The following is a 12,491-nucleotide window of genomic DNA, read 5'->3' as shown; positions in this document are numbered from 1 at the left end:
GAATGTCTTGTGGGATATGGAGTATTGTATTTTGGGTTTGATGAATGCTTTGGTAGCGGATTAATACCGAATCGGTTTATTATTAGATTAAATATTAAATGTATAACACAAATAATACTTGAAACAACGATATTTCCTGGCCATCTGATACAATTTGAAGTAACTATCGCTCAGAGTTGGTAAACATTCGTGTTTTTAATCACTTAAAACTTGGCCCAGTCAAGTGGGGGATCCTGGTCGATCGACAGTTGATGATCATTCGCTATCCATGCCGCTTAGTCACTTGCTGACTTCTGTCCACCGACTTCTTGTATCAGCAGCTGCTGCCGTTGGATACACCGAGTGAGCTTCGTATCGGCAAATCTCTAAATTGCCACAAATTAACAGATAATTCGCGATGGCCAAAACCCGAACGTGGAAAACAGAAAAAACGAAACGCCCAAAGACAGCGACTGCTAAACAGATTCCGTTTGACTTCAGTGCGCAAAGGCGACGCTAATAGATACTTTGCGTGCTCACACTCACACTCGAACTCTGATTCGCATTCGCATTTGCAGTTTTGTCTCTGTGAAACTGCAGCAGCATCGAAACATACAAATGCAGGGGGGAAACTGAAACTAAGACTGAAGGCAGTGGCTCTGCACTGAGAACTAAACTAAGCTTGTCAATAGCTCAAAATATTCTTATTTTATTTAAATTTAAATAAGAAAATCAGAAAAAAAACTAGCTATATAAATCGCAAAATATAGTTAATATATATTGATTTAAGCTTATAGATAAAACTAAGGATTAATCTAAAAATTAGTGTCTCTTGTTGATGTTCTACACTTTGTCTATAAATGTAGGTACTTATTTTTAATTTTTGGAAATAATAATAAGTAAAGGCCGCATCTTTTCAGTGTACTAAACACCTGATTATTTTTTTCTGTGTGACACTGGAGTCCAAGCTGGTTGCACAATACCCAAATCCAATTTTCGAATTCCCACATGCGTTCATTATCGGCAACGGATTCGTATTCGTATTCGTATTCGTATTCGTATTCGGATTCGGATTCGAAGATCGGGTGCTGGACCAGGACTTCGAGGTGGATACCAGACTGGGGAACTGTGAAACTGTGAAACCGAGGAACTGGGGGACTACTTGGGTACGGGTACTCAGCTGCGGGTGCGCGCGTGCGCATAACTCATTTCGCACTTTGTCCATTTCATAAGACCAATTAAAGCGCCGCGAGCCAGAGAAACTCAATGAAGCTGAGTCGCCGTGGGGCGCCTTTTACCTGCCTTCACGCGGGGACTTGGCCATCGCCTGTGTGCCTGTGACAATTTTCCATGCGAGCACGGCTGACGTCGGATTAAGTGGAAAATTTGACAAATGCCCCGGCGAGGAGGAGGCTGTGATAATCACCTGATCCTCCGATCCTCCGATCCTCGTCGGTCTTCCCTCCCTTCCCTGCGTACAAATTTGCGCATTTGTCCGAAGCAGCGTGAACATTTCGCACAATCAAGCGGTGCCAACACAGGGGAATCTCTTTCTCCCTTTCGGAATCCAACCAGCATTTTTATGCGCATTTCGTTTTCGTTTCGTGCCCGAACCGCCAGCCACGAAATTATGTCAATAACTAAGGTCATATGCATAAATTCTGAGCCAGCAGCCACGGATATTGGACATCGGACGTTGGGCAAACGGGCTCTGGAGACCCAGAGACCCATAGAGAACTACAAACGAGCACAGAATCTGTAACTGCATACTAAATACTGAAACCAGTCTACCCTGCCATGAGCGTACTCTGATTACTCAATGAAAATCCATATACAAGACTTAAAGATCACCAATTTTGATTCCAAAAGGAGTATTTTTGTTTCAAAATCAGGTCAGCCCCAACACTGTTAAAAAACGTAGTAAATCCAAACTTTTAGTACTTCATTTAAATATTTTTTGCTTGTATCCAATATTTGTATATTAAATCATGCCATTTAGTATGGGTTATATTTAATATTCGTTTATTTATTTTTACTATTTAATTTTGAACCAGTGTAGTAATAAAATACGAAATCGAGAGTTTTTCAGAGTATTTTGTCTTCGCACGAATGACTAGTAACTTGTCCTGAAAATTAAGCTTAACTCGTTTGGCTGCAAGTGCACGTGTCTCGCATTTGTTGTTGCCTACAATGGGGCTAGTTTAGCAGAAAGAGAGTCTGTGGAAATAGAGAACGCCTCCACCTTGGCCTCCACTTAAACCATAGACCGCATGCTAATAAAACGATATTTTATTGCTTTTTGGCGGCTCATCAGAGCCAGAATGGAGCTGCAACATCCGAATGGTTATAATGGGTAGTGAAGAGGGCTTTATTGGCAATATGGATATCAAGCATCTGCCATGGCTAATTGCCTTGGGAATCGTGCGTGACCTGCAGACGCCTGTTACGCTGTTACGCATTCCCCGAGATTAAATGCCCCATTTGCAATTGACTGACTGACTGACTGAGTGGCGGCAAGAGCGGGCAAAAAGTGGGCTAGGTGGGAGTATCTTGCTGTTGTTGTGGAAATTGCCGAGCGCAGATCAGGACTTGCAGGTCCCTGACCCAGTAATTGGATGTGAAGAACATGCCAAAGCGCAGAAAGCCAACCAGCAGCAATCTCGGAATTGTGTTCAGATGGGGGGAGACTGCAGAGACAAGCTGGGGCAGAAACTAGCCCAAAACACGATTAACCCACATCTTGGACGCGATCATAAATTATTATGCAGCTGGGAGCAAGCAGCGAGCAGTAGGCAGAAGTCTCTCGATTGGGCTGGTCGCGTGACTCCTAAATTGGGGCTAGATGGTGGCCAAAAAATGGTCTAAATTGTTAAGTGTACATTTAATTTTAAAGCAAATAAGTTGTCAATATCACAAACCAATTATTGCTTATAAATGCTTTTTGTAAATTTAAGTTTTAAACTTAAGTCAATGGTTATATTTTGCTCATTCTTAGGCACTTGAAGATGGAAAGAAATGTTAATAAAATATGGACTAATCTGAAAAGAAACGTCGAAACTATATTTTGAATGGTTAATAAATGGTTTAACAAATATAAAATTGTAGCCTAAACCACTGTGCTTATTTTTCTTAATTTTAATATTTTGCCTAAGCTATATTGAAATCTTCACCCCATAAAATGCCATAAATTACTAAGTAAAATCGAAAACACTACGTATCCTACATGTGGTCGTGAGTGGACTGATCACGCATTCACCTCCGAAGCGGGGAATAAAGTTTGGAGGATGAGGAGCAGGCACATTTTTCGGCTGATTCTGCAGCTTCAATTCCAAGTTGCAGCACACGAACATGACTTTCTAGCGGATTTCTTGCATGAGCTTTGTGGTGGTGAATCGCAAGAGTTTTTGCGAGGGGGGTTTCTGCAGAGCGGGGTAGCTAACCAAACCATGCAACTATTTATGTGTTGTTGCCGAAGCTTGCCTCTTCTCTACATTTAATTATTTTGTTTAAAAAAGTTTTGACACCGCGACGCGCATGCAGATTTACAGTCCGACTGGGATTGGGATTTCTTCTCTTTGTATTTTTTTTTCTGGTTTTTGAAAGCGGGAGTGGAAGTCATAGGTAGACTGACAGCCTCGGCCAGCGGCTTGTGGCATGTGTGGTGGAGCAGGGGCGACAGCCGTGACAACAAAATGTTCAAAAACCCCACCGAGGGAAAACATTTTGCCACTCAATTTTGTGTTTGCTGGACGAGCACGAGCGGCAGATTGGCTGGTCTAAGTATTGGGATTGGGATTGTTAGTGGTTAGTGCCGAGTATATGTATATCTAGATTAAGGCGCGACAATAAGTATTAAGCATTAAGTTGTCTTTGCCACGGCGGCGTGTGAAGTGCCGTCTCCGTTCCGACGACTTTGACTCTCCGGGTCAACTCTTTTGTACACACGAGTACGACACTCGTACCGATCTGACAATACAAATCGCTGGACGAGTGGGTGGGTGGCTACATTGCAGTTGGCAGCAGAGATTTCTGAGGGAAGAGGGAGGATTTTGGTTAGCTATATATGCATTTAAAAGGGTAGGAATTTACTTAAAGTTGGGGTCAAGGAAAAAAAGACTTGGTTAAGGCTTTACACTTTTAGAATTAAAACTTTAGAAATTAAAAGACTTATACTTAAAAAAAAGTTTAAATAATCCATTTCTTAATTATAATTAAATAGCTGAGATCAATTAACAATATACCTTTCATGCTTAATTATACCTAAGTTTAATACCGAACAATTTGGTATGTTTAATTAGATCAACCTTTGCCGTGAGAGTTGGGTCAAATTCCGCCCACCCCTTGGCGGCCACACATTTTTTCGTCTTGGCTTAGTCTGACATTTTCCTTTTAATTTATGCCACCAACTTGGGAGATTACACAGATTGCGGGTTATGCAAATTATTTTGCCACCGTCGCTGCCACAAAGGCTGCCGTTTGCTGCAGTTGTTTGTGTTTGCGTTTACATTCAAGTTGTTGCTGTGTGGTTGTTTTAGTTGTAGTTGTTGCCTGCCCACTGACAGCCAATTTGGCAAGTCAACCGCGGGGGACAGCGCGGCTAACGCGCCGTATGAGCGATGCCATTTTAGCGGCGGCGTGTTAAATATAATTTTAATTATTAGCCAGTGAATGTCTGTGCATTGTTTTGCGGACTGATTAACAAATGCACAAATTGAAATCGAAATCGGATTGGACGCAGCACGCATTCCTGGCTATTCGATCGCTGGACCGTATAGGAATTTTAATTGCTCCGCCACTGAAATCGAGTTGCACACATGAGCCACTGCCTCCTTTTATTGAGGGAAAAAACTATGTCTAAATTTTAAAAGAAATTTTTTAAAATTTAGGATTTGTAATGAATATATCATGAAGATGACTTGAATTAATACTTGTTGTTCTTTAATTAAGAATTGTTGTGTCCGTTGCATCCAGTTCTCAAGAAATTAGTTCTGGCTTCTGTTTTTTCCTCTGTGTAGCACCTGCAGTCCGTTTTTCTACTGGCTGGGAATGGTGCCAGTTGCTCATACGATACGGTGGCCGGTCGAACTGGGCCCCCAGCTCCCAAGCTTCGAAGTCAAATCAAGTCAAAAAGTTAATTACAGTCAATGCGGCAAACGATTTTCATGCACTTTTGACACCGCCCGGTACGTGACACTATGAGGGGCAACAATTGAGAGCCGCAGAGTCGGCTCAGTTGAGTCAAAACAAAAAAAAAAGCGGGGATCAAAGAAAAGGCTAAATTGAGACGAAGCAATGCACTTTGTAAAATATAAGAGCAAATGGTGTATGTTCAAGCTGATATCTGACTTTGACTCTTCATAGATATATTCATGTGCTTCTTTAGAAAATTATATTTACTAAATACCTTAAAATGTGTTTATGTAATATATATCTATTTCGAAGCAATTCAAATTTTTTCAAGTGCAGTACGTCGATAGATCGATTCAATGAGCTCAATCAGCACTTGGCTGCCCCAGATCCCAGATTCCAGATCCTGGATCTTTGTCTGCCCAGGCACTTACGCAAATGGCCAGATTGAACCGCCAGTCTGCCCGTCTGCTCGTACCTCATCAAAACTTTCTTTGCGCTGTCTGCTTCACAATTACCCGAACGACTTCATCTGTTCGATCCGTAGAGATCGGCGGCTAATGACAGACCCCACGAAAATGTCTGGCCAAAGCAAATAGGAAACCATTGGCCAGCCATCGGTCAGTGGGTTAGTTTCGGCCCACAAAACAAATAAAGTACAGAAATCAATTGGAGAATCCCCTGAAGATGGCTTGCAATTAATCATAGCTCGAGGCTGACTCTGCAGCGAAAGTAATTTTGCAGACGACCAGAGTTATAGTTTGGTTTATCGTAGAGCCCACCAGGTGGTCTTCGAACCCTGTGGGCACTTTCACATGTCGCAGAGTTTGCCGGGATGGAGAAAAAAGGTTGCGAGTGAAGTGGGAGGGAGGGAGGAGAAAGAAGGCGACTTCCCCGAGAGTCGAACATGCAAATGCCCCATCAATCAGCCACCTCGCCCTTTCCCCCGACACATTTGACACAAAACCCGGCTACTGTGCTGCCGCTTTTGCACATGGCAATCAACGCGTCAAGCGGCCAGGAAACGGTCGCCGATTCCGACCCCAACTTCAACTTCAATGGAAATCCCTGTCTCCAGCACAGAGAGAAACTATAGCAAATAATTGATAATTGGTGAGAATTTGATCTAACTTCGAAATCAATCGATAATCTTAAACACAAATACGTTCAATGAAAAATATTTATTGATCAATGTAGGAAATAAACATAGTTATTGGGCAGTCTTCGATCTAATACTTTTTGTTATTCCTTATAATAATAAAAGTATTAACTGTACAATTGCGTTCAATACAAATATTCTGAAATAAAAGTTACCACATTATAGGAAATTGCCAAAATCATCTTCGATCTAACACCAAAATAAAATTACTTTTGGTTATTCATTATAGCAATAAAACTATTTAATATATTAAATTCCCTTACTTGTACGTTCTTGTAAGAAAGTATTGAATGTTTATTCGCTGTGCAGCCAGAAGCCATGCCATCTCCATTTCCATCTCCGTCTCAAGCTCCATTCCCATTTCCATTTGCTATTTGGCTTGCAGCAAAATGTGTGAATTTCTCTGGTTTGCAGCAGGCAGCAAACCATTTTTGACAGCTGCCTTCGAAATAGGAACGACCGGACAGTCAGCCAAGGAAAATGCATCCATCCTCCGTTCAGAATCCACCAGCAGCAGTTCTAGGAAATCGGCAGACGCTGTTCTTATTTGTGGGTCAGCCTCTGGAGCCGAAAAGCGCAGACAGAACTGCAAATGGGCAGACTCCACCCAGAACGTCGGGGCTTATTAGCTGCACGCTAATTTATTCCGGCAAACAGAAGGCCAGGCTTCTGTTGCCGAAGATTCCAGAGCCAAGCCCTCGATCGCAGACGTTCAGGCGCCAGACAAATGCAAGTTGTGAAAACTGGCGTTTGCCTGAAAATTTCTGACCACATTTGGACAAATGAACAATCTAATAAGTGCCTGAGGAAAATCAATTCCTATTTTTTAGAAACAAATTGGTTTAATATGATAACGAGAATGGAAGTTAACTTAGCTGCGATTGCTCAATTTAGGTTCTCTGGCAGAGCATTATAATTACATTTCCATTATCATTTAAACAAGTATTGCTAGTGAAATCAGTTTTCATAATCATTAAAGCAAGCAATTGCAAATTACTTATTTATTTTAGAAAGTTATTGTTAATGACAAATTATTTTCGTACTTTTGAAGAAATTATGATAATGAAATGACTATTCGTTATTTTTGAAAAAGTATGGCTATTAAAAACTATTTTATTATATTTGAAAAAAATAAGACAATTTGTTTAATAACATATTATTACTTATGGGAAAAAATCGATGATAATGATTATTTTTTATTAAAATTGCAATACAAAAAACATAAATCAACTAAGCGCGTTGAATAAATCAAATAAACTTAGCACGCTCATATGAAGCTGACAGTAGGCTTTGAGCAACGACTCCTTTAGTCTGTCACAGCTGCCTTTACAGTCTGCATTATTTTCATCATTTGTACTCATATCGTTACTAGAATCGATCCTGAAAATATTAAAACCACTAAACAAGTTCGGAAATTGTATATATTTTTGTCAAGTTTTTAATATTATATTAATTGCCAAAATGTTGCGGTCTTGCGTATCCGAAGCGATCAACTCGAGTCGCTGTTTCACGCGAATGTACTCGAAGGAAGTGCGCTTTGGATCCGGAGTTCGGGCACTGATGATCCGGGGAGTTGATGTCCTGGCAGATGCGGTGGCCGTGACAATGGGTCCCAAGGGACGCAGTGTCATAGTGGAGCGACCCTGGACATCACCGAAGATAACCAAAGACGGCTTTACAGTGGCTCGGGCAATTGCTTTGAAGGATCAGCACATGAATCTGGGCGCCAAGTTGGTGCAGGATGTGGCCGACAATACAAATGAATCGGCTGGAGATGGCACTACCACAGCAACTGTTCTGGCTCGAGCCATAGCCAAAGAGGGTTTCAATCAAATCACAATGGGTGCCAATCCCGTGGAGATTCGACGTGGCGTCATGATGGCCGTGGATGTGGTAAAGGAGAAACTTAAAGAGATGTCCAAGGCAGTGGAAACCCGTGAGGAGATCCAGCAAGTGGCAACCTTGTCGGCTAATGGTGATACGGAAATAGGTCGCCTCATTGGCGAGGCCACCGATAAAGTGGGTCCCAAAGGAACTATCACTGTGAAGGAGGGCAAACGTCTCAAGGATGAGCTGAAAATTATCCAAGGCTTACGCTTCGATAATGGCTATGTCTCGCCTTTCTTCGTGAACAGCGCCAAAGGTTCTAAAGTTGAGTTTGCTAATGCCTTTGTCTTGATCTCACTGAAGAAGATCACTGCCCTCACGGAGATTGTGAAAGGTCTGGAGCAATCCCTGCGGCAGCGACGTCCTTTGATCATCATAGCCGAGGACATAAGTGGCGAGGCTTTGAATGCTTTGGTTCTGAACAAGCTAAGATTGGGTCTTCAGGTCTGTGCAGTCAAGTCGCCCAGTTATGGACATCATCGCAAGGAGCTTATAGGTGATATATCCGCTGCCACGGGAGCTACTATTTTCGGGGATGACATCAACTACTCCAAGATGGAGAATGCCAAGCCAGGCGATTTGGGTCAGGTTGGCGAGGCTGTCATCAGCAAGGATAGCACCATGTTGCTGCAGGGCAAACCCAAGCCAGGATTACTGGAAATGCGCATTGAACAGATTAAATATGAACTGGCGGATAAGCAAACTAAGCCCGAGCAGCGTGAACGTCTCAGGCAACGCCTTTCCGCCTTAACAAAGGGCGTGGCAGTGCTCCACATTGGCGGTGGGAGTGAAGTGGAGGTGGCTGAGAAAAAGGATCGCGTGGTGGACGCTCTAAATGCCACTCGAGCTGCCATTGAGGAGGGAATAGTTCCGGGTGGCGGCACCGCCTTCCTGCGCTGCATTCCCCATCTGCGCGAACTCAAGATGGAAAGCGCGGATCTGCAAAAGGGCGTCGATATCATTTGCAATGCCCTGAGAATGCCCTGCCAGACAATTGCTCAAAATGCAGGAGTGGATGGTGCCATGGTGGTGGCCAAGGTTTTGGATGGCTCCGGGGACTATGGATACGATGCCATGGGTGATGAGTACTGCAAAATGGTCGAGAAGGGCATCATTGATCCAACGAAAGTGGTGCGAACTGCCATCACGGATGCGGCTGGAGTGGCTTCGCTTTTGAGCACCACCGAGGTGGTGATCACGGACTCCAGGAATGATGATCTTATGGCCAAGTTAGCAGGAGCTGCTGGTGGCATGGATGATGGGCTGGATATGAACATGGGTGGTCTGGATGAACTAGCAGCCCTGAGTGGACTGGGAGGCATGGGTGGCATGGGAGGAATGGGTGGAATGGGTGGCTTGGGAGGAATGGGCGGTGGATTCGGCGGCATGGGAGGAATGGGTGGTGGTGGTGGCATGAGCGCATCCACCAGCGATGGACCCACCGCCGAGGAAATGAACGAGATGGTCAAGGCTATCCCCGGCATGGAGCAGGTGGAAGTGCGTGACATCGACAGTGGAATTATGTAGTTCAATCATTCATCATCCTTTAAAACTCATCTATTTGGTTAGGCCTTAAATTCTATGTGTTTTAGCGGTCAAAATCTATTCCATTCTGAAATATAAATTGTCAATTGTGTGTTAAAAGAACTCCTACTTTTTTTTGACATGTTTTTTTTTAAAGATATTAAGTATGGTAAAGTCCTCTATTATCAAGATTAAAAAAACCGATCACCCTTTAGATCTTAGATAATATATTGAAAGTGGTCTAATTTTCAAGCATTTCGACAATTTTTCTTTTTTTTTATAATGAACAGTTACCAGTTTGCTTGGAAATGCCGTTCCCTTTAAAAATAAACTTACACAAAATAAGAAAGTGAGTCCGATTTCGGACGATTTCCCTTTGCCATTTCCTTAACCCGCTTTTTTTTCTGCAGACGGCTCCAATCGGTTCATTATGCTGGTCTAAAAAAACCTAGCTTCCTTCACACTTTCAGTTTTTAATTGCACTAGCCAAAAATTTGGAACGGTGACCGGCAGAGCGAATCCAGCTGCAATGCGATGATCATTTGCATAAAACAAACAGCAATTTCTCACACATGTGCGGCTGTTCCTCGGCCTTTTTCCCCCGCTCGCTTTTCCAGAGTTTTCAGTGTTTGCGGATTGCATTTGTTGGCCCGCAGCTAAAAAAGCGATTCGTTACATGAGAGTCAATGTGCAATAAGGGGGGCCTAGAGCTACAGCTACAGCTAGAGCTAGAGCTGGAGCTGGAGTTGGAACCTCTACAAAAGCGTCACATCAAACATGCATCAATAAATAAATAATTCCAATTTGCAAATTTTTCATCGAGGCCCCGCAAACGAACCGAAAATGGTGGACCCATCGAGCGTGGGCCACAGCCTCTTGGACTGCACCACACTAGACCCCTCGATCCTGGTCAGGTGGTTTGGCGTCGAAAAGGAAATTGTTCATCTGGCGAACATATTGGGCACCATCGCCAAGGCACAGCAACAACTCCATTCGCAATCTCCAGTCGGGGAAACTGAACTCCAAAAACTGAAAACCAAAAACCGAAAACAGACGAAAGGCAAATAAAAAGGCTATCGCTATCGCTCTTGGCCAATCTGCATGTGCAGGCCCACAAAGCATTCAGTACAGAGTCAGCTTTTTGTTTTGCATTTTTTCTTGTTTTTTGCGTGTGAGGCTGCGGACAATGACAACAATGAGTAAAATCATGGGCACAAAGTGCTGCCTCACCCCTCGCCTGTCGTTAACTTTTTCTACACGTCTACAAAATGAAAAACTTATCTTACGGTACAAGCAAAAAGTGATTATCAACTATAAAATCTAGTTTACACTTGCAATGTTTAGAGCTGACAGGTAATCAAACTCGTTTTTTGAATTATCCCAATAATCATGTGTTGACTTGTTAAGAAAAATGCATTAAAATATTTCAATGTTTATTGGGTACGTTAGTTGTTTATTACTTTTATGACGTTTAATATCGTATTAACAACTCAATTCATTTTATTTAAAGATTCGCATTTTATTCGATCAATTTTAGTTTTTATATATTGAATTTATAGTATTTTTAATGGGGGAATGCTTTTTTTAATTTCTTTTACAATAAAATTGTTTTGACATACTTATTTAATTTTTTTTAAATATGACAGCTCCAGAAGCTGTTAAAAAATAATTATTTTCTTAACTCGAGTAATTCTTAGTACACTTTGCTGAGAGTGTAACCGCCAAAAGGCCAACGAGTGATTGGAGCACAGCAAATGGCATTTTTAGCTTTTGACATTTCACGCGTGCAACTCCTCACTGTTCGCCGTCATACACGGCGTATGTGCGATGTGATACGACTTTTCGCTCTCTCCCGTTATGGTATTTCCCGATCGCGACCCCAAAAACGGGCGGCGGCACTTTAATATGACTCGCGATCCGAGATCCGACTGCAGGCTAATGCCATAGATTTGAGTGGCCGACTAATTCACGATAATTTGCACTGATCGTCGATTACAGATGGGGCAGCGGCATTCGGTATCCCAGAATTTAAGATCCCCAGCATCCACTTCCTACGCTCACTTCTCACTGCTCTTTACTGCAAATGCATTTTTAATTACATTGGCAAACATTTGCGGGTACTCTGGGTGGCGAAAAACAATGCACTGCATGCACTGGCAAAATATCTATGTTCTGTTCTTACTATTTTGGTTTTCTGCTCAAAAATGCTACAGATAAATTGTCAAAGCTGAATGTCTTTGTAATAAGAAGTTTTATGCATCATATTAATGTGCCAAAAAAACATAATTATCATATTTTTTTCTGTGTCCGGATGTCAAGGGGATGGCGTTGCGAATGGGATGGGTTGGCCAGAGGACGGACCGGGGATGGACTGTAGCTGGTGATGAGGCAGTGCATCATCCACTTGGCCATTTGCCTGATTGCGGTATTTTGCCTCGGTCACTGTATGGTAGATGCTGGATACTGGATGCTGGATAGTGGATGGGTGGAAAAACATCTCACCAGAAATAGCAGGCAGCAAATAGCATATGGTAAATGGCAAATGTCCGCATCGAATGCTGAGACTAAAGCGAGTATATGTTCGCAGTATCGATTTCAGGCTACCGCTCCCAGTTGCCAGTTCGCAGTTCCTTTTGAATCCCGAGTTTCCTCTTAAGCGATGCTCCTCCATCTTCATCTGCTGCTGGCCGCTTCTTCTTTTTCTACGGCTGGCGCGTAAATTTTCATGTCGCTTTGCGATTTGCAAGCATTTAACAAAGTCAAAACAATTTTAATGCACAGACGGGGCAGTTAATTAAAATAGCAACGATCTGTG

The 12,491-nt window shown here is 42.6% G+C and overlaps 1 protein-coding gene across 1 annotated transcript; it reads left to right on the top strand.

Moving 5' to 3' along the window:
• Nucleotides 1-7,578: 7,578 nt before the first annotated feature.
• On the top strand, nucleotides 7,579-9,799 carry LOC108137829 (60 kDa heat shock protein homolog 1, mitochondrial). The gene has a single exon (XM_017259754.2). It carries the CDS (start codon nucleotides 7,727-7,729, stop codon nucleotides 9,677-9,679), a length of 1,953 nt encoding a protein of 650 aa, XP_017115243.1. The 5' UTR covers nucleotides 7,579-7,726; the 3' UTR covers nucleotides 9,680-9,799.
• The last annotated feature ends 2,692 nt before the right edge of the window (nucleotides 9,800-12,491 follow it).

Source organism: Drosophila elegans, unplaced genomic scaffold (assembly GCF_018152505.1).
Source record: "Drosophila elegans isolate 14027-0461.03 unplaced genomic scaffold, ASM1815250v1 contig_814, whole genome shotgun sequence".
Classification (NCBI taxonomy): Eukaryota; Metazoa; Arthropoda; class Insecta; order Diptera; family Drosophilidae; genus Drosophila; species Drosophila elegans.
Note: the sequence above shows the minus strand (reverse complement) of the source record. Positions and strands in the feature narration are given on the sequence as shown.

Excerpts from the sequence above, each read along its gene's own strand:
- LOC108137829 (XM_017259754.2), top strand. The coding sequence starts at position 7,727 with ATGTTGCGGTCTTGCGTATCCGAAGCGATCAACTCGAGTCGCTGTTTC.